This window comes from Paramisgurnus dabryanus, chromosome 22 (genome assembly GCF_030506205.2).
Source record: "Paramisgurnus dabryanus chromosome 22, PD_genome_1.1, whole genome shotgun sequence".
Taxonomy (NCBI): Eukaryota; Metazoa; Chordata; class Actinopteri; order Cypriniformes; family Cobitidae; genus Paramisgurnus; species Paramisgurnus dabryanus.
This window is the reverse complement of record NC_133358.1, coordinates 16406921-16429963: the sequence shown is the minus strand read 5'-3', so window position 1 is coordinate 16429963 and position 23043 is coordinate 16406921. Positions and strand designations below refer to the sequence as shown.

Here is a 23043-nt window from a genome sequence, read left to right as displayed (position 1 = left end):
GGCTGGTGCAAGACGAGAAGTTGTGGTTTAAAAAGTGCATATTTTATGCTAGACCCTTATGCCTCGTTTGGGATCGTTTAGAGGTTTTTGAAGCTGTGTTGAAACTGCATTTAAACTGCAAACTGTTGGGGTCCCATAAAGTCTATTAAATTGAGAAAAATCCTGGAATGTTTTCCTCAGAAACTTAATTTCTTCTTGACTGAACAAAAAAAAACAAACATCTTAGATGACATGGGGGTAAATTATCCAGATTTTTTTAAGAAAGTGGAGTAATCCTTTAAGGCACCAACAATGATAATGTTTTGGAAAATTTTCAATAAATATTTGATTCCAGACTGTCTTAACATCGAACCCATGATCTTGGCATTGTAAAAAAATGATTTGCTGATTCAACTTAAAGGTGACATAGAATGATTGAATGGAGTATTTATCCTTGTTCTGTGATGTGACATGTCGACAATTTTTTTTTGTTTGTGTCTGTAATGCCTTAGAAGCTTCCTAAAAACCTCTCTCAGATAGCTCTATTAGGGTGGGGGATTTTAAACAAGTGGGCTGCACCTATTTGGCTCCCCATACGGGCTTAACTTGCAATCTCATTACTGATTGGCTGACTTTGCTGCCACTCAAAAAATGTAGCCAATTATTTTAAAGTGGAGGGGCAGTGAGATGCCTGTGATGTCATAAGCATCAGTTTTTCAGATTAGGCCGTTATTCTGGCTGACATTTCTAAAAGAGGAATTTCTATGAGACTGAGATGTTTACATGTCTAGCACTTTTTGTATGTTCGTGAATGCGGATAGACTACAATTATTCAACAAAGACAAGGTAAAAATGGTTTTTTATTCTCTGTCCCCTTTAAAAAGTTACCTGTTTGCCTTATTATTTGATTTAAAAATATTAGTTGTGTAAAAATATTTAGTCAACTAATTTTAAAGGGAAACACCACAGTTTTTCAAAATTTTAATATGTTCTTACACACTGTAAAAAAAACTTTGCTGCCTTAAAAAATTTTGTCAAATCAACTCAAATTTACAAGTCATGTCAACAGAGATGAGTTGTTACAACTTATAAAATATAGTTGAGAAAAGTCAACTTAATTTTATAAGTTATAACAACTCACCAGTAGTTAAAACAACTCATCACTATTCAAGACAAATAATATTAAGTTGAAATGACTTGGAAATCCGAGTTGATTTAACAAAAAATTTTAAGGCAGCAAAGCATTTTTTACAGTGCACTGAAAAAAATTATTAATTACATTTCTTAAATTTAGGTAAAGGTAAGTGGTTGCAATGAATTTATTTAAGCTACATTTAAATAAACGTTTTTTGTTTTGTTTAAATGTAGCTTAAATAAATTGATTGCGACCACTTACCTTAAAAAAATTGAGTAAATTGAATGAATTTTTTTTCAGTGTACTTCAACTTAGATGAATTAATACATTCCTATCTTTTTTCAATGCGTGCACTTTTAATCTTTGTACAGCGTGTCGTGACTCTGTTAGCATTTAGCCTAGCCCCGTTCATTCCTATGGCTCCAAACAACAGTTTTATTTTGTGCCACCATACTTACTCGTGTAACTACTCATGTAACAGTCATTAAATAGGGAAAACATGGAAGTGTTTGGTGGCATCTAAATTCATCCCTGTTTGGAGCCATAGGCATGAATGGGGGTAGGCTAAATGCTAACACATTCACTATGCGCTGTGGAAATTTTAAAAGTGCACGCATTGAAAAAGGATGGGTATGTGTTAATTTGTCTAAGTTGAGGTAAAAACATAATAAAATAATGGAAAACGGGGTGTTTTCCTTTAACTAAAATTTTGAGGCATCCAGGCAACTTACTTTTTGCCAAGATCATGGGTTTGATTTCCAGGGAACGCAAAATTAACAAAATGCTTTGAACACACTTTTAGCATACATATCAGTAAATTAAAGAAATGTATACCAGATTTAATACCATTTAACAATCAAAACACTTATAAAGAAATGTCTTCATACTGGTCTTTTCCTCAAACTGGCTTTCGAAAGTTTCCACACTCATGATTTAAAGATTACAAAGATCCTCTCATTGATGTATGAGACACAGGATGTGTGTAGAGTGATTGCTTCCATCATTACCCACAGGACACACCCACAGTCTCTCTAGCATAGGAACCAACTAAGAAAACAAAACTAGTATTTTTTGTAGACGCGAGTGACGTCCACTTGTCCATTGTTATGTGGTTGTGAAGTTGTTCTGAGTCTTTGTAATATCATGCTAAGCAGTGGGGTGTTCTGTGTGGTCGGCAATTGCTACAGTATGAGGTTGCTTTGGTGTTATACAGTAGTAGGTTTCTTACTTCCTCAAGTCAAAAGTGCCTTTCCCTCAAGTCTCGAAACAGGACAGGTTTAACCTTTAGTTTTAATGATTTTTTTGCATGTGAACCGAAAATCATCTGATTTCTTAGAAAAGTAGTAGCATCCTCTATGAGAGATGAGTTGCATCACACAGTTCGATGCTAAATGAACCAAAGTAATATCAAAATAAATTGTGTTGATGCAGATTAAATATCTTGAGTAACTAAAGGGCAATGCATTACTTCGGAAGAGAACAGATCTATTTTTAATCTGCTCTGTCGCAATGGCTTGAGCGAATCAAGCATGATCGTTCATGTGTTACTGAGCCTTTAAGACCCTTTACGTATGACACAGCACAACGCCATATGCTTGAGCAAATCTCCTGTGGTTTTTAATTCACACCTATGTGTTGGCAGCAAATAAGAAACCTGTTGTGGCGCTATAACGAACTTGTGATCATTTTGATCCGAGAAGGATGTGCTCGTTTTCTTATTACTGAGTTTGGTTAAATTAAATAATATAGAAAGAGTCGTCTAAAAGTCTAAGATCACCTCTGTGATTTATTTGTGACCCAGTCTATGAAAACTATGATTTACTGTTTTCTATAATATCATCCTACATAATGTAAAAAACATTGTGTGAAAATATAACCTTGATATCTTCTTAAAGAAAAACACCACTTTGTTCTTACCTCAACTTACCTATCTTTTTTCAATGTGTGCATTTTTACTCTTTGTACAGCGCTTCTTTAATGTGTTAGCATTTAGTCTAGCCCATTCATTCCTATGGCTCCAAACATAAGTTTTATTTTGTGCCACCATACTTACTCGTGTAACAGTCTTTAAATAGGGAAAACATGGAAGTGTTTGGTGGCTTCTAAATTCATCTCTGTTTGGATCCTAAGGAATGAATGGGGCTAGGCTAAATGCTAACACATTCACAAGGTGCTGTACAAAGATTAAAAGTGCACGGATTGAAAAAAGATAGGTATGTATTAATTCATCTAAGTTTAGGTAAGAACATAGTAAAATATTGAAAAACGGTGGTGTTTTCCTTTAAACTTTGATGCTCATGATATCACAGATTATGAGACTTGGATTTCACAGACAGGGTCACACTATGTATTTTGAATACATACATTAAGAATATGTTTTAAATATTTAAGAATTTCAGTATCACAAAACTTTTGTACAAAATGTCAGGTTTCCTTGTTTCTCTTCCAAGATGTTTGTTGGAAATTTTTCAAATCATGCTGGGATAACATGGATTATACACTTTTGCGTATACCTGCCCAAAAATGGGCACATAATGCAAAGAAATTCTCCAATTTATATAAATTTTTCAATTAGAATTATCCCAAAGAGAAGCATTTTTACTATCATATCACTGTATGTTAACACCTTTGTGATAAAAGACAACAGATACTGATCATGATCTGAGACACTGGTGTGATTTAACTGCATTTTATAAAACTCACATGCCGCTTATTACATTATGGGGCAGATTTCCGAACACGGTTTGTCCTAGTCCCAGACCAAAATGCATGTTTGAGCTGCCTTAAAGGGGACATGTCACAAGACTTTTTTTAAGATGTCAAATAAATCTTTGGTTTTCCCAGAGTACATATGTGAAGTTTTAGCTCAAAAACCATATAGATCAGTTATTATAACATGTTAAAATTGACACTTTATAGATGTGAGCAAAAATTTTGCCGTTTTGGGTGTGTCCTTTAAAATACAAATGGCAGTGGCGTAGTTGAATAGTGCAGATTAAGGGGCGGTATTATCCCCTTCTGACATCACAGGGGGAGCCAAATTTCAATGACCTATTTTTTCACGTGCTTGCAGAGAATGGTTTATCAAAACTAAGTTACTGAGTTGATCTTTTACACATTTTCTAGGTTGATACAAACACTGGGGATCCAATTATAGCACTTAAACATGGAAAAAGTCAGATTTTTATGATATGTCCCCTTAAATTTAAAAATGTCTTACACTAACATAACATATATCATATATCAGTGGCATTGTTTTGATTAATCTAAACCTTGTCAAGGAAACTACCCCTGTAAATCTTCAAGGAGAAAAAAAATGGTCATTCAACAGGTTACCTGTGACAGGTTCAAATAGTTTATTTCTACGACTCGATCGTTCAGAAAAGAGATACTGTCCAGAATGCAGTGTTTAAAAGCACTCAGTTGATGCATCAAGTCAATACAACACACAACATGGGTGTAGATGTGCTGGACAAAACTGAGGAGAGAAGAAAACAATAAGCAAACGGGAATCTGCGAGAGAGGCACAAGCGTGCAGGGTCGAATCTGTATTAAATCTGTTTCGAATCTGTATTTTCATAAGGAGTGATATAAAATCAATTTGGATGGCTCAGATTCGCTGTGCTGTTTACCTCTGGCGTCAGTTTTATCCATATATAGGTTTACACTCGCACTATATGTTTATCTTTACCTCTGCGTATGATAATCTACAAGTCATATACATCCATATAGTTAGATGAATGCTTTATGTCAGCATATACTGGTAAGCTGGGTGACTATATATGAAGACAACAACTACGACTTCACAGCACTGGCATTGGTTAATCCTTAAATACTCAAGCATTGTTATTCATAGATTAAGAAAAAGAAAACTATATAACTCCCCCAAAAAATAACATACACAACTTCATTTCCCCCAATAATGTTTTGTTTGCATTAATGGCATGATATAAGCCTGTTTAAATTCATATCACTTCGAGACAAAAGATGAACATAATATTCAAACATCTACTGAATGGGGAAATTCGACATAATCACTGAAATTTCCCTTCATTTTTTTTTAACATTACCATGCATTACATTTTTATCTCATTTTTTTACGTTTGCTTGCTCTTTAATAACTCTATAGTAAATAAATGTTGTGTTAAGATAGTGTTGTCTTCACATAGACTCAAAGAATGCATTTTTTCGTCGTTTACTTGTCATGGGACACATCCACCATATTGCATGTTGACACGTGTAGAAGGATGCAGCGGCGGTCGAGGGGAGGGGCTTGTGGGCGGGGTCAGCTCCTAGACGACGGCCTTTGAATCCTTGCAGTCCTGAGCAGTGGTGCCTGAGTTAGTCGGTTTACTGTCCGTCCTCTCGGTCATACGTTGTGTTTGTCTGCAGATTAATAGGATAAAGCCATGCTATAAATATAAAATATGATTTTTATATATTTGCTATTGTTTTACTATAACGTTATTGCTATATGTATATTAGTGCTGGGCAAAGAGTAATCGCGTACAAAATAAAAGTGATTTTGTGCATAGTATATGAGTGTGTGCTGTGTGTAACTATTTGTATATATAAATACACACACATTCATGTATGTAAGAAAAATGTACAGGTGTATATATATTTATATATAATTTATATACCATATATAAATTATATATGTATTCTGAAATGATATATGTATGTATGTGTGGTTAAATATACATAATAATTGCACACAGTACAGACACACATATTATGCAAATATCACTTTTATTTTGTAAGCGATCAATTGCTATTAATCTTTGCCCAGCACTAGATGTATGTATGTTTTAATATTTTGGTACTCATTGTCATGTATAACAAGATGTTAAAGGCCATATTTTTTGTAAAAAGTGTTTTATTTACACTCAAAAGTTTTGAAACACTTGATTGAAATGTTAACTATGATCTTCATGATGAATCATTTAATCATTTAAGTTGTATGGTTAAATGCTTTATATTGCTTTTGTAGACAAAAATGTACCTGTGCCAAACTGATTAATTTATTTTATTAGAAAACTTCGAAAATTAGAAAATATATATTTTTTAAATAGATGACTTGGACTAAATATTGACAAAAAAGCTTCCAATTAGAGCCCAGATAAAATGTGACGACCTTTAATATACTTCCTAAAATTCATCCCAAAAGTGAAACTTCAAGAAGCTTCTTCATAAAATGACACGGGTACAGTTTTGCAACTTCTAGGCAAAGGGTGACTGCACTTTAGATAATAAAATATGACCGAGCTTTTAGTCACCAACATAATTCCCACAGTTACATCTGTGTTATGCCATAGTTTGGATGAGTTTATTACTATTCTGTAATCTGGAATAAAAATATAAATAAAGAATGAGTAAGTGTTTTAAAACTTTTGATCAAAAGTCATGATTTTCAGATATACAGGTATAAGACTTTTCAAACTTTTATTAACTATTATTAAGACATTCCTACTTTTTTACTTCAACTGAACAATGTCACCAGACAGCAAAAAGTGCTCAAACGTATTCGTAAAGTTTTTGTGTTAATAAAGAATGTAGCCAAAGATAATTGCAAAAAAGTTAATAAAAGTTAGGTAGCTGTCTGTTGAATTGAATAATTTCAACATATGGTAGCCTATTTCACATAGCAGATAATAACTAAGTAATTGAGTGGAAATAGGTGACTCTGCATTATACAGGTTATTACAAAGAAACAACACTGAGAATCACTAGAAGGATACTTTATGTGTATATCAACACAGCTGAGAAATTAAAGGGATAGTTCGGCCAAAAACGATATTAAACCCATGATTTACTCACCCCCAAGCTGTCCAAGTTGCATATGTCCATCGTTTTTCAGACAAACACATTTTCGGATATTTTAGAAAATATTTTAGATCTTTCTGTTGATTAAATGTAATGTTACGGGGTCCAGCAATAGTCCACGACCTTCAAGTCCAAAAAAAGTGTGTCCATCCTCCACAAATTAAATCCAAACGGCTCCAGGATGATAAACAAAGGTCTTCTGTGGGTAATCCGTGCGGTGTTGTTGTAGAAATATCCATATTTAAAATGTTATTAACGTAATTAACTACCTTCCGGTTTCGCCGCCATCTTAGACTCAGGAGAGAGTATTAGCGTAATGTACACACTTTTCTTAGTGACGTATGACAAATTCGGAGGGCGGGGGACAGAGCAGCAACAGAGAAACCGCTGTATGCTGCGTAAGCGCTCATCCTGAATGCGGATGACTCTAAGATGGCGGCGAAACCGGAAGGTAGTTAATTACGTTAATAACATTTTAAATATGGATATTTCTACAACAACACCGCACGGATTACCCACAAAAGACCTTTGTTTATCATCCTGGAGCCGTTTGGATTTAATTTGTGAAGGATGGACGCACTTTTTTTGGACTTGAAGGTCGTGGACTATTGCTGGACCCCGTAACATTACATTTAATCAACAGAAAGATCTAAAATATTTTCTAAAATATCCGAAAATGTGTTTGTCTGAAAAACGATGGACATATGCAACTCGGACAGCTTGGGGGTGAGTAAATCATGGGTTTAATATCGTTTTTGGCCGAACTATCCCTTTAAGTAGAAACAGGCAATAATGTATTTTACAGCCCTGATACCATGTAGTTTCTGTCAAAATGACTTCATTTCTTTTAAGGTAGTAACATAAAATTTTACGTAACTACATCCATAACTACTTCAATGACTTGGTTTGTCTCTTTGATCATGGTGTTATTATGCCATAACATTTAAAAGTAACCATCAGGCTGGTGTAATTACAGTAATATTACTTCACAATAAGTAAATCATAAACATTTATCTTTTTAGTAAGTACATATTTACTACAATTATTACCATTTTATTATACCTTTAAATCAACACAATTTACATTGTTATTGTCTGGAAACTTCACAGTTATTGTCTGGATATTGAACAGTAATCACTTATAATATGTGGCTTAAAAATAATATTACCAGGAAAATTATATATATTATCGCAACATTACCCAGTTATTACCTAAAGTGCAACGTCTTTTCACACTAAATATTATAAGTCCTCTAACATCTTGTGATCCATGACAATGAGTATCAAATTATTAAAATAATAACAAATAAAATTGTATAATTATTTATACCACGGGGCTGTTGAATACTTGATTCTGATTGGTTGAGAAATGTATAATGGGTGTTGATTATTTTTCCGTAAAACCGCACACCTAACCTGTCAAATATCTTAAAAATAGCCACCAAAGCAATGCTTGTGGTAATCGTGTTATAAGTTGAATAATTGACCCCGTCGTGTCGCATTACCAGCTTGGGCGTGCATTATTTTCTAATAATTCAATACAATTCCTTACATAATTAACCTTATGTTGAGTATTTACAATAATAATGATCTGAGTAAATTCATCTTCCAACTAATATTAGTTTTTAGGTGGTTGCCAGTCACGCAGGAAGATATCAGCGTTTATACAAAATATTTTTTTAGAGCGCGCATGAGCATTTGGCCATTGTTTACGCATTAAACATGGCTCATCCAATCAGAATTCAGAGTATATCCAAGACGATTTAAAACACATATCATCACATATGAAGAAACGAAGCAGTATCTCGACTGCAAATGATTCCTACTGAGATATTTCCATCTTATTAATTTTTCATTGTAGTCTTGACCTTGGCGGATTTTTCTCTTTCCTCTGTGCTGTACTGAAGAGCTCAAGCCACTGTAAATAAACATATCTTTAACCTTTTCCTGCGGCACACCTACTATGAAAATATTCTTGAATGGTTTGGTGTGATTTCCTCTTTGGCGTGTCTATCATTTCCATTCTCCCATTTCATCACGGATATGACAGAGATTCATTTTTCCCACAGCAACCCCACCGATTAGAGATAGATAAAGATCATGCAAAGCTTTCTGTCGTGGTAAGATGTGTGGATACCACTAAAAGAAAATTCACTCTCATTATACGTGTGTGTGTGTGTGTGTTATAAGCGATAAGCTTGACCGCTGTACAATATGTGTGTAGTGAAATGACTGGACAATTTTCAGATGATGACATTTAAAGGACAAATGTGTTGACATACTTCCACTGAAACAGGAAGTTAGGGGAAATTTGAAAGAGGTTAACACGTATTTCTAAATAGGCAAGATTGTGGGTAAAATAATCTGGATTTAAAATCTTTAGTTGGAGATGTTTGTCAGATTTTGCAGTCTTTTTTTCAGATGAAAACCAAAAGTTTCCATTTGCTCCCCATTTATTCTCATTGAAGTCAAGGAGAAATAATTGAGATTATTTTGTTAGTGATTTCTGTGTGCAATTAAAGAATTACTAACGGCTGGTGACTAAACAATCCCAGTTTATGCACAAATCGAGTCTTAACTTTAGCTAAGTATGCGAGGAGCAACACATGGCAAGCATTTCAAGACTTTGACATGACAATTTGTAAATATTTAAAATGGAAAGAAGCATAAAAATCAGATCCACTTTGTGAAGTCATCTTTAGGATCGCATAACAGTTCACACAGCCTCCAGCACTTCTGTCTTTTATATAACATGTCGTAGAAACCCAGCCCATTTCTCGTGGTCTGGGAGTCATTTACATATCTGATTGGTTGATAAAATGAAGGTGTTAGGTGTGGTGCTTGTACTTACAGCTCTGTCTGCACATACATGTCACATGATCCATTTTCTACCTTGATTGGTCCGTCCACCGGGTCCAGTCCTTGTTCTGACAGCTGTTTCAAGGCACTAAGGGCTGCCTGCGTGAGGTAAGGAAACAGATGGCTTTGAGCGAGGGAACATAACTCACCTCAGCTGCTTTTTAAATAACACTTACTATCAGAAACCCGAGACTGACAGGACGCTTTCTGCTCTTTTGCTTTGTTTGGCTTCTTCCAGTTCTCTGTTTATCTAGCGTTTATCTAACGTTATTATAGGTCAACAATTTCAGGCATGCGTTTCCGCCAGCAAGCTTGTCAGATTTACATCACCGCTCAGCCATGTTACGGGTCGATATGCAAAAAATTACCAATAAATTAACTGTGAGGACAAAGTGTGCTGGAATGATGACTGATAACTCAGGTGTTACTGATATGCTGTTTTCCTCTGAAGTCAGAAATATTAGCAAAAAAAGTTTGTTCGGACACTGACTTGATGAATTGAAACAAAATGTTATATTCTTAAAATTATGAAGTTACATTATCACTTGCCACATCTCAAACCATCTGTCCTAAATACTTGTATGTTGTATTATATAATAAGGAGTAATACAAAATGGGGATTTGTGTGTTAATTTATTTTAAGCATTATAAAATACTATATAGTAATATTTGTATATGCCACTAAACTGATGTTGGGCTCGTGTGACTATTAAACGTCTTTAAATATCACTTTCTTTAAATTCTGCCTACTTTCATTCTATAATAATTATTAACAAATAACAAACAAAGATTGTAATAAATAATAATTCAGTAATTCATCTTGTGGGAAGTGGACTGTAAATTTTTTTAATCACAGCTTATATAGGGAGCCAATTGTTATATTGAGAGAAACAGGCCTTAATGGCATTAAATGTAGCATTAATAAAGGAAGCACACAAGTTTTCCGGCCCGCAGTTGAAGATTAGAGACTGACGTATCTCCCATGCCTTCAAAAGTCTGACAGAACATGATAGTAGGCATGTCGACTCCTGCTCTCTGTCACACAGTTTCTAAACCCTTTTCAGCAACTCTGAATAAAATTTCCTTGATTGAAAGTCATGGCTCATGAAAGAGAGAGAGAGAGAGAGAGAAAGAAAGAAAGAGAGAGACCGGCGAATAGAGTCTGGTGTGGAGGGGTGCAAGGGAGACCCTCACAATGACAGAAGTGGGTTGAGAATTGGCAGATGCACCTGGTTGTCTGAGCTGATGCTCTATACAGCATCCTGCCAATGAGCACCAGATGTTCTACATGGGACGCAGGAACCATGACATATTTCTCACAGCTGACAGCTTATTCCCACTGAACCTACCACCCCCAGACCCAAAAACTACACACACGCAGATGTGGGTGCATTCCTCTCTCTGAATAATCAGTATTTGGCTGGATGAAATAACGTCAGCTTGTTCTGTGTGCGTATGCATTAAGTGTTACCCATCACATGATCAAAAATCACAGGGTCATCAAATGTTACCCATCAAACGATAGCAAATCACAGATTCGTCTAATGTTACCCATAACACGATCACATGCAGATCTATCTAATGTTACACAATCACAGGTCCATCAAATGTTACTTATCACATGACCACAGTCACAGATCCATCAAATGTTACCCATCACATGATCAAATGCAGATCTATCAAATGTTACCCATCACATGGTCACAATAACAGGTCCGTCAAATGTTACCCATCACACAATAACAGGTTAATCAAATGTTACTTATCACAGAACCACAGTCACAGGTCCATCAAATGTCACCCATAACACGATCACATGCAGATCCATCAAATGTTACCCAGCACACGGTCACAATAAATGGGTCAATCAAATGTTACCCATCACACAATAACAGGTTCATCAAATGTTACCTATCACAGAACCACAGTCACAGGTCCATCAAATGTCACCCATAAGACGATCACATGCAGATCCATCAAATGTTACCCATCACACAATCACAGGTCCATCAAATGTTACCTATCACATGACTAAAGTCACAGGTTCATCAAAGTTACCCATCCATCACATGGTCACAATAACAAGTCCGTCAAATGTTACCCATCACACAATCACAGGTCCATCAAATGTTATCTATCACATGACCAGAGTCACAGATCTATCAAATGTTACCCATCACATGGTCACAATAACAGGTCCAACAAATGTTACCCATCACACAATAACAGGTTAATCAAATGTTACTTATCACAGAACCATAGTCACAGGTCCATCAAATGTCACCCATAACACGATCACATGCAGATCCATCAAATGTTACCGAGCACAGTGTCACAATAAATGGGTCCATCAAATGTTACCCATCACACAGTAACAGGTTCATCAAATGTTCGCCATCACAGAATAACAGGTTCATCAAATGTTACCTATCACAGAACCATAGTCACAGGTCCATCAAATGTCACCCATAACACGATCACATGCAGATCCATCAAATGTTACCCATCACACAATAACAGGTCTATTAAATGTTACCCATCACACAATCACAGGTCCATCAAATGTTACCATCACATGACTAAAGTCACAGGTCCATCAAATGTTACCCATAACACGATCACATGCAGATCCATCAAATGTTACCCATCCATCACATGGTCACAATAACAAGTCTGTCAAATGTTACCCATCACACAATCACAGGTTAATCAAATGTTACTTATCACAGAACCACAGTCACAGGTCCATCAAATGTCACCCATAACACGATCACATGCAGATCCATCAAATGTTACCGAGCACAGTGTCACAATAAATGGGTCCATCAAATGTTACCCATCACAGAATAACAGGTTCATCAAATGTTACCTATCACAGAACCACAGTCACAGGTCCATCAAATGTCACCCATAACATGATCACATGCAGATCCATCAAATGTTACCCATCACACAATAACAGGTCTATTAAATGTTACCCATCACAAAATCACAGGTCCATCAAATGTTACCATCACATGACTAAAGTCACAGGTCCATCAAATGTTACCCATAACACGATCACATGCAGATCCATCAAATGTTACCCATCCATCACATGGTCACAATAACAAGTCTGTCAAATGTTACCCATCACACAATCACAGGTTAATCAAATGTTACTTATCACAGAACCATAGTCACAGGTCCATCAAATGTCACCCATAACACGATCACATGCAGATCCATCAAATGTTACCCATCATACAATAACAGGTCTATCAAATGCTACCCATCACACAATCACAGGTCCATCAAATGTTACCCATCACATGACTAAAGTCCAGGTCCATCAAATGTTACCCATCCATCACATGGTCACAATAACAAGTCCGTCAAATGTTAACCATCACACAATCACAGGTCCATCAAATGTTATCTATCACATGACCAGAGTCACAGATCTATCAAATGTTACCCATCACATGGTCACAATAACAGGTCCATCAAATGTTACCCATCACACAATAACAGGTTAATCAAATGTTACTTATCACAGAACCATAGTCACAGGTCCATCAAATGTCACCCATAACACGATCACATGCAGATCCATCAAATGTTACCGAGCACAGTGTCACAATAAATGGGTCCATCAAATGTTACCCATCACACAATAACAGGTTCATCAAATGTTCGCCATCACAGAATAACAGGTTCATCAAATGTTACCTATCACAGAACCACAGTCACAGGTCCATCAAATGTCACCCATAACACGATCACATGCAGATCCATCAAATGTTACCCAGCACACGGTCACAATAAATGGGTCAATCAAATGTTACCCATCACACAATAACAGGTTCATCAAATGTTACCTATCACATGACCACAGTCACAGGTCCATCAAATGTCACCCATAAGACGATCACATGCAGATCCATCAAATGTTACCCATCACACAATAACAGGTCTATCAAATGTTACCCATCACACAATCACAGGTCCATCAAATGTTACCTATCACATGACTAAAGTCACAGGTTCATCAAAGTTACCCATCCATCACATGGTCACAATAACAAGTCCGTCAAATGTTACCCATCACACAATCACAGGTCCATCAAATGTTATCTATCACATGACCAGAGTCACAGATCTATCAAATGTTACCCATCACATGGTCACAATAACAGGTCCAACAAATGTTACCCATCACACAATAACAGGTTAATCAAATGTTACTTATCACAGAACCATAGTCACAGGTCCATCAAATGTCACCCATAACACGATCACATGCAGATCCATCAAATGTTACCGAGCACAGTGTCACAATAAATGGGTCCATCAAATGTTACCCATCACACAGTAACAGGTTCATCAAATGTTCGCCATCACAGAATAACAGGTTCATCAAATGTTACCTATCACAGAACCATAGTCACAGGTCCATCAAATGTCACCCATAACACGATCACATGCAGATCCATCAAATGTTACCCATCACACAATAACAGGTCTATTAAATGTTACCCATCACACAATCACAGGTCCATCAAATGTTACCATCACATGACTAAAGTCACAGGTCCATCAAATGTTACCCATAACACGATCACATGCAGATCCATCAAATGTTACCCATCCATCACATGGTCACAATAACAAGTCTGTCAAATGTTACCCATCACACAATCACAGGTTAATCAAATGTTACTTATCACAGAACCACAGTCACAGGTCCATCAAATGTCACCCATAACACGATCACATGCAGATCCATCAAATGTTACCGAGCACAGTGTCACAATAAATGGGTCCATCAAATGTTACCCATCACAGAATAACAGGTTCATCAAATGTTACCTATCACAGAATCACAGAACCACAGTCACAGGTCCATCAAATGTCACCCATAACATGATCACATGCAGATCCATCAAATGTTACCCATCACACAATAACAGGTCTATTAAATGTTACCCATCACAAAATCACAGGTCCATCAAATGTTACCATCACATGACTAAAGTCACAGGTCCATCAAATGTTACCCATAACACGATCACATGCAGATCCATCAAATGTTACCCATCCATCACATGGTCACAATAACAAGTCTGTCAAATGTTACCCATCACACAATCACAGGTTAATCAAATGTTACTTATCACAGAACCATAGTCACAGGTCCATCAAATGTCACCCATAACACGATCACATGCAGATCCATCAAATGTTACCCATCATACAATAACAGGTCTATCAAATGCTACCCATCACACAATCACAGGTCCATCAAATGTTACCCATCACATGACTAAAGTCCAGGTCCATCAAATGTTACCCATCCATCACATGGTCACAATAACAAGTCCGTCAAATGTTAACCATCACACAATCACAGGTCCATCAATGTTATCTATCACATGACCAGAGTCACAGATCTATCAAATGTTACCCATCACATGGTCACAATAACAGGTCCATCAAATGTTACCCATCACACAATAACAGGTTAATCAAATGTTACTTATCACAGAACCATAGTCACAGGTCCATCAAATGTCACCCATAACACGATCACATGCAGATCCATCAAATGTTACCGAGCACAGTGTCACAATAAATGGGTCCATCAAATGTTACCCATCACACAATAACAGGTTCATCAAATGTTCGCCATCACAGAATAACAGGTTCATCAAATGTTACCTATCACAGAACCACAGTCACAGGTCCATCAAATGTCACCCATAACACGATCACATGCAGATCCATCAAATGTTACCCATCACACAATAACAGGTCTATCAAATGCTACCCATCACACATTCACAGGTCCATCAAATGTTACCCATCACATGACTAAAGTCCAGGTCCATCAAATGTTACCCATCCATCACATGGTCACAATAACAAGTCCGTCAAATGTTACCAATCACACAATCACAGGTCTATCAAATGTTACCTATCACATGACCACAGTCACAGGTCCATCAAATGTTACCCATAACACAATCACATGCAGATCCATCAAATGTTACTCATATGTTACTCATAATATGGTCACATTTAAAGATCCGTCAAATGTTATCCTTTACATGATTACAATTACAGCTAAAATTTTCTAGAGATATATTTGTTACAGATCATATTATCACAGAACCATCATGTCAGGTTTTTAAACACCCGAGGCATAACTAAGTGTATGAGTTTACTATTAATATTGTGTGCTTTTTTGCATATAATTACATCAAGTTGTTTCTGCAAACAAATTGCTGTTAGGCATTTTATAATGGGATATTTTGTTATCTAATTCCATTACAGTCAATACTCATTGACAATTATGTTTTCAGAGAGCATACTCTCCAAGAAGGGCTCCCTAGTTGCTTCCCATTGCTAACATATATAAGGCCTTAGTAATTAATCCAATCATTCTTCAGATCCTTAACTTAAATCTGCACCTCTCCGACTCAACACTGTAACGAATGTTCCATCATGCTAATGTGAAGATAAATGGAGATACACCAGCCAAAGAAAATGATATTAGTGTTGTACATGACACTGAGGCATACTAGTGCATTTATACTGGAAAAATCTGCAGAAACGACACTCAAACAACTGCAAAGTTAAAAATGATGTCATTTTGCAGGTCAATGCTTTATACATTAAACCGACAGGCAGACATGCTACACCACAAATATTCATCCATTTAAAGAGCACTCTGGGGTTTTTATGTGTGGAATGTCTTATCAAGTTGTGAAATCTTTGGAAAAACTGAGCTCTTATCTATAATGGAGCATATTGTACGGCTTATAGCCTGTTACCCAGCGTATGCATGTAAATTCCCAGGAACATTTGGACTGGTTATAAATCAGCTTTAAATTAAATTTGTTTTGGTGATTGATGACAAGCGTTTGCAAGGCTCAATAAGGAGCACATTTTTCAACCAGGAAATTGTTCAAAATTCCGGACAATAATTGAAAGGCATTTCGACTTTTCCTGGTAATGTACAGTTCTCAGGATCACAATGAAAGACGCCGCACAGAAACGACTTCCTGAATGCAGCATAAATCACCCAGAAGAAAAACTTAATGCTCTGCTTGTTGACTTCAACATGCATTTAATTTACATCAGGGAACATATTCAGGTTCTTCTATGGCCCGGTGGACTCACTGGTTGATTTAATTTGTCCAATAACAACCACATGCATTACAGACAAATAATACCAAGGTCAAATAACCGTATTAAACGCATAATTTGAATGCACTCCAAGGTATTTTGGATAAAAGTGTCTCCCAGATGCATTAACGTGAATATATAGAAGGGGAACTAAAAATGGCACAAAAAATTCGACTTTTACAGTATGGCCAAACCGACTTGCTTCTCAAGACTTCTGTGCTTTCGAATCTACGACAAATGAGGTCTGAGACATCGACGTGCAGCTTGGGCTCTTGATGAATCTGATGCAGATGCGTCTACATTACAAAGCCTATAATTCATCCTCTCCTGTGGCCAATAAATTGCAATCACAGGAGCGATTACCGGTGTTGTGCATGCACGCCATTACAGTCTCTGAGTAAATAAGCAGCATACATCTGTTTTTGCGCTGCCAGACAAAGAAAATGAATCAGCCGCGGGAGACGAGCTCGCGATAAAGGCCCGCCGGTCCATCACCAAACAGCAGATAAATACCTGACTATCTATTGTAACAACACTCAATTACATCATTATTTTTCTAATGAGATAGAGCGAGCCCACCGAAGCAAGATGTGCTGATATCAACAGGGCTGAAATATGTTTAGTCTAGACCCCCAACCTGGAAGTGCTCAATCTCCGTCATTGAGAACATCAGATGAGAAGGGGACCCTGGAAGAGACCTCCCCCCCACACTTTAGATAACACGCCACCACTCGGCACAGGCCAAATTGATAAATCTTGACGATCGCTACTTTGCACGTTGCATTCATCAACTCGCTGCTGGATTCAAATGAAAGAGGAAAAACTAATGCGGAATGTGTCAAGGCTAAATATCTCCGAGCGGGCTAAAAGGCAGAGGAGAAAGACGGACGGAGAGTTTTGTCAAAGGACAGTGAGGAATCATTTTTCTAAGCTGCTTTAATGGTTTGCCTGATTGCATTTTCATTTCCTTCACTGCCTTGACTAAACAGTGGCTCTTTCCCAAGAGACGACTCCTTGCCTCTGAGACCAATTTGCGGACTGGGAGGGCGTTGATGGATCGACAGGCCAAGCACCTCTATCGACCTGGCTCTCACAGGGGGGGCATCCAACAAGGATAACATGGAAGCCTTCGAGATGAAGTGTAGGGAAACTGACAGCCTATCATTCACGGAAAGCAGATAGAAGGCTTTAACTAACACACTCTTTTTAGTGGCTCCCCATAGCAACATTGAGGGGCAATTCACTAAGGGTTAATAGTGGCCACCGATTATATTTGAACGCTGACTTGGTGCAAACATGCCTGCAAAATTAGTGATGAATGCAATTTGTATGGACTCTTGCAGACCGGTTCTGAGTGGACACAGTAGACTAACATGATTCTTGGGTGATGTAAAACATTTGATCTATCATAAACTGAGCACATTATGGTCTCATTAAAATTCAGAACCTGCACGCTACTTGATCGCATATCTTTACTATACACCTGGTTATAATTGTTAAATCTCCTCTACGTCATTTGTTGAATTACTGCTGCCTTGATCGACAGAAAATGTACACGAAGATCCCTTTACAATAAAGTCTATCATGTGCAATAATATCTTAGTATATGTATGTAACAATACAGTACATCTATATGGATCGATACGTACATTTTATTTCTAACAATCCGATGCATCAATGCCACACGTAAGAAATCAATTTGAGGTACTTTTATTTTGACACCCCTTGCGCCCTCATTCCTTGTCGTAACTTCTAGGGCTGGGTATCGATTCAGATGTTCCGGATCGATTCGATTTATAAGCTATCGGATCGATTCGATTTCGATTCTCGGTTCGATTCCAATTCTCCGACCGATTTTTATACTCGATTCTCGGTTCAACTCAATGAATATAGATTTAATACAAATACTTTATTTATAAAAACACAGTGAACATAAGTTTACAAGTGGGTAATTAATAAAAAGAAATTTAGAGCCATCAACCTGTATATTACACTTTTTTATTTTAGGTACACTTGGGAACCCATCTCTAATTTTCAAATGCATACAATTATGTTAAATACAATACAATTTTGATGCAAGAAGAAAAATGTATGTTGATAAAAGTCAAAGCAGTCGCATTCCTTGATCAAACAGGATCAGGTTATTTCATAAAAGAATATTTGATTTGTGGCCTTTGATAATCGATTTTTAATCGACCACGTAAAAAACAACAACAACGATTAATCGAAAAATTTATATTTTTTGTCCCTAGTAACGATCATCTACACATTTTTGGCAAAGCACGCATTTTTGTTTATTTTCATCTTGTAGCGTCAGCAAGTGAATGCGATGCATCAACAAAGCGGTTGTAGCAGCGAAAACACAGCGAAAGAAGACGAGCTTGTGTTTAGCAATGATATCGAAATTGGAAAATTAATCAAATCGTAATCAGATCGAAGAAGAGGGCGATGTATTGGTAAAAAAAAATTGCGTAGAAAATCTATTTTGTATTGAATCGTATTGAACTGGCCGATTTACACCACTACTTACGTGCACCAAAAAACATAGCTGTTGTTTGTTAACCTAAATGAACAAACTAATACAAAAAGGAAACCAGTAAATCCTCCTGAAAAAAAGCATAGACCAGCATATGTTGTGTTTTGGTGCTGTATCACCAGCAAAACCATGCTGGTTGACTAGCATCACCAGCAAGACCATGCTGGTAGACAGCATGGGAATTATGCTGGTCTATGCTGGTTTAGCAGGGTAGTGACTATGACTTACACATTTAAAAACATTTTAATACTTGACGCATAGCTTCTACAGTTTTTTTTTTTGTGAACAATTAGGTATTTTGTTCCTTGGACCATAAACCAGTCATGAGGGTCAATTTTTTTAAATTTAAATTTATACAAACTGAACAAATAAGCTTCCTATTGATGCATGGCTTGTTATTTGTTATTGCAAGATACGACTACAGTATTAGAAAATCTGAGTGTGCAAAAAAATTCGACATATTGAGAAAATCGCCTTTAAAGTTGTCCAAATGAAGTCTGTAGCACTATATCCATCCATAAAAATAAAGTTTTGATACATTTATGGTAGAAAATTTACAAAATATCTGATCTTTACATAATATCCTAATGATTTTTGGCATAAAAGAAAAATGGATAATTTTGACCCATATAGTGTATTTTTGGCTTTTGCTACAAATATAACTACGCTACTTATGAGGGTCACATTTTAGTCTGTTATCTTTTGGAAAATAGTGCACAAATTACTTATTTTATGTTGCTTTTATGATGTTTATTGTAATTTTTGAAGTTTGACAGTCCCCGTTTCATTTTAAATATATGAAAAAGAACACTGGGTCACAACCTCTTACATTTAATGAAATAAAATCAAGTAGATTTCAAATAAACAAGGTAGAGAATTTTCAGTTTTGGCTGAGCCTTTAAACTGCATAAATGTTTTTGATTTTGTGAACACTTAGAAGTCGTATCCTCAAACCTTTGTTCTGGATAGAAGGAACATTTGCAAGATGGGCGTAGCAGTCAAGTTATTAGACCTGATCATCTGTCTTGTTTTTACTGGGTCGAGATAAAGCCCTGGGCTCAAACTCTCATCTGGTCAACCAGCGATTTTTTTCCCATGGTTCCCACCGAACCTCATCGGCGGCCCAATCCAAGAGCATCAGTCCCGGCCTCCTGCTGGCCTTTGATCGCCATTTCATCATTTGTTTTTTTTGCCACCTCATCTCTATGTAACATGCTGCTGCAGACACAGGCCATTTAGCCCTCCATTAAGCAGTGACGATGAGGAACCGCTCGCTGCGTCTTTGGCAGCACTATAAACAAGAGCACAATCTGAAACGCAATCAAACACTCCGCAGGTGTACACACAGACACAACCACTTTCTCTCTGCCTCGCCCTCCAATACCAGTGAACTTTTTTCCTAACTGTCCAACAGATGGGTTTCGGAGCCATCCAAACTCGTGTGAGCAATGGAAACACGAATCCTGGTCTTTGTTTTATTTATTACCCAGCTTCATAGGTTGTTGACATCAAAAGAGACAGCGCAGCTTTCTCATCAAATCCCTAATACCACAGGATCACAGCTAAAGGGAAGAATTAAAATTTATGGATAACCTGTGGCATAGAGGCTCTGACGTATTTAATCCTAGACTAAACAAACCTTACAGCTTTGTAGGGAAGGAAACTGGAAAAAAGCCCGATGTCAACGGAACAGCTCATAAAAAAGGAAAATTCTGTCATTTACATGTCTTCAAGTTGTTACAAACCTTAAGAATATAATCCTGTATGACTTTTTTGATCAGGGAAACACAATGAAAGGATTTTTAAAGAATGTACGACTCAAACCTTTCATGGCCATTTACTTTACGCTCCAAGGAAAACTAAAATGGATATACAGATTATCATTAAATGCCAGTATGACTTCAGAAAACTTGGCGTATAGTCGACCGGATCAGTCAAATATCTATAAAGAAATGCTATACTCTGATTGTTGACTGAAATTGGGATTTTTTTTTTGATTAGCACTAAATGACATCATGACTTCAGAAAACTTGGCATAATGGGTGAGTCATCTTGATCAGTCGTATGGAGACTCTTGTGGTACTTTTGAAGCTTGACAGCTCCTGATCGTATTTCATCAAAAATCACAATTTTCTTTTAAATTTCCCCGTTTGGTGTTTCACAGACACAGAAAGTCATATACACTGTTAGAAATAATGGTCAAAAATGTACCCAAGCTATCACTGGGGCAGCACCCTTTAAAAAGGTCCTAAGTACAGATTAGGTACAGATATGTATACATTTGGTACTTTAAAGGGACACTCCAGCTCCCCTAGAGTTAAACATTTGATTTTTACCATTTTGGAATCCATTCAGCTTATCTCCAGGTCAGGCGCTAGCACTTTAAGCATAGCTTAGCATAATCCATTGAATCTGATTAGACCATTAGCATCGAGCTAAAAAATAACCAAAGAGTTTCTTTATTTTTTCTATTTAAAACTTGACTCTTCTGTAGTTACATCGTGCACTAAGACAGACAGAAAATTTAAAGTTGCGGTTTTCTAGGCCGATATGGCTAGGACTATACTCTCTTTCTGGCGTAATAATCAAGGACTTTGCTGCCGTTACATGGCTGCAGGAGGCGCAATGATATTAGCGCCTGAAAATAGTCCCCTTAGTAACTTTCAATAGCAGGGGACTATTTTCGGGCACTGCGTAATATTGCACCTCCTGCAGCCATGTTATGTTATTATGTTATTATAACTCTAGGGGAGCTGGAAAATTAGCATATTTTCAAAAAAAGTGGAGTGTCCCTTTAAGATAGTAATATGTATCTTTCAGGTAATAAAAGGCTCACTTTGGCACCAATATATAACCTCAAAAAGCTGTATTTTTAAAAGGGTACTGCCCCAGTGACAGCTGGGGTACATATTTTGACCATTGGTTTCTAACAATGTAAGTTTGTAACAAAATGCAGGTCAGGTAAATGATGAGAGATTTGAAAGAACTGCTGTATGAGCGCAGGTTATTGTACAGTGAGAAAAAGGAGTCGTTCCCATTTTTAAAAGAGAAGCCTATAAATCCATCCTGCCACTGCCCCTCCGGAGCGCCACGGTAACGTGAGAGGCCGGTGAAAAGAGAATCTCACAGAAAGCCCACCGTTCAACCAACATCAAAGCTCTGGAGACAACTCACAGTAACATTCCTGCCTCTCGTTTGGAAAGCTGCCGCACTGCGCCCAAAGCACCCGGATAGGAGAGGCCTACACCAACTATATTTCACATCCATAAAGTCTGAAAAACAGGGCGGATATCAGACGAGAAGCAGATGAGCGCCGTTCCAAATGAGCCACTTTGGAAGCAGGACATACCAGAGCCTTCGGCTCAATGAGCTGTGAAATCACACATAAAGAAGAAACCAATAGGAGGGAGATGTGGAATTTCAGCCGCTTATCAAATCCAGCTTCCAGATTCTTCACAAAACATCTGAAGAACCATCGGAAAGATGTGTACACAAACTCTTCAGACGAAAGAAAGAAATTTAGAAACCCTTTGAAATTC

The 23043-nt window shown here is 37.0% G+C and overlaps 1 protein-coding gene across 2 annotated transcripts in view; it reads right to left on the bottom strand.

Moving 5' to 3' along the window:
- Window positions 1-4446: 4446 nt before the first annotated feature.
- The window catches only part of stau2 (staufen double-stranded RNA binding protein 2), a 114831-nt gene continuing 96234 nt past the window's right edge, over window positions 4447-23043 (bottom strand). Inside the window, exons 14-15 of one of the 2 annotated variants that reach the window (XM_065294944.1) lie at window positions 9791-9897; window positions 4447-5500 (exon numbers count right to left, since the gene is read on the bottom strand). In XM_065294944.1, the coding sequence (XP_065151016.1) occupies window positions 5407-5500; window positions 9791-9897 (201 nt within the window). In that variant the 3' untranslated portion in view covers window positions 4447-5406. The remainder of the gene's footprint in view (window positions 5501-9790; window positions 9898-23043) is intronic. The other variant, XM_065294945.1, reaches the window with a different exon arrangement.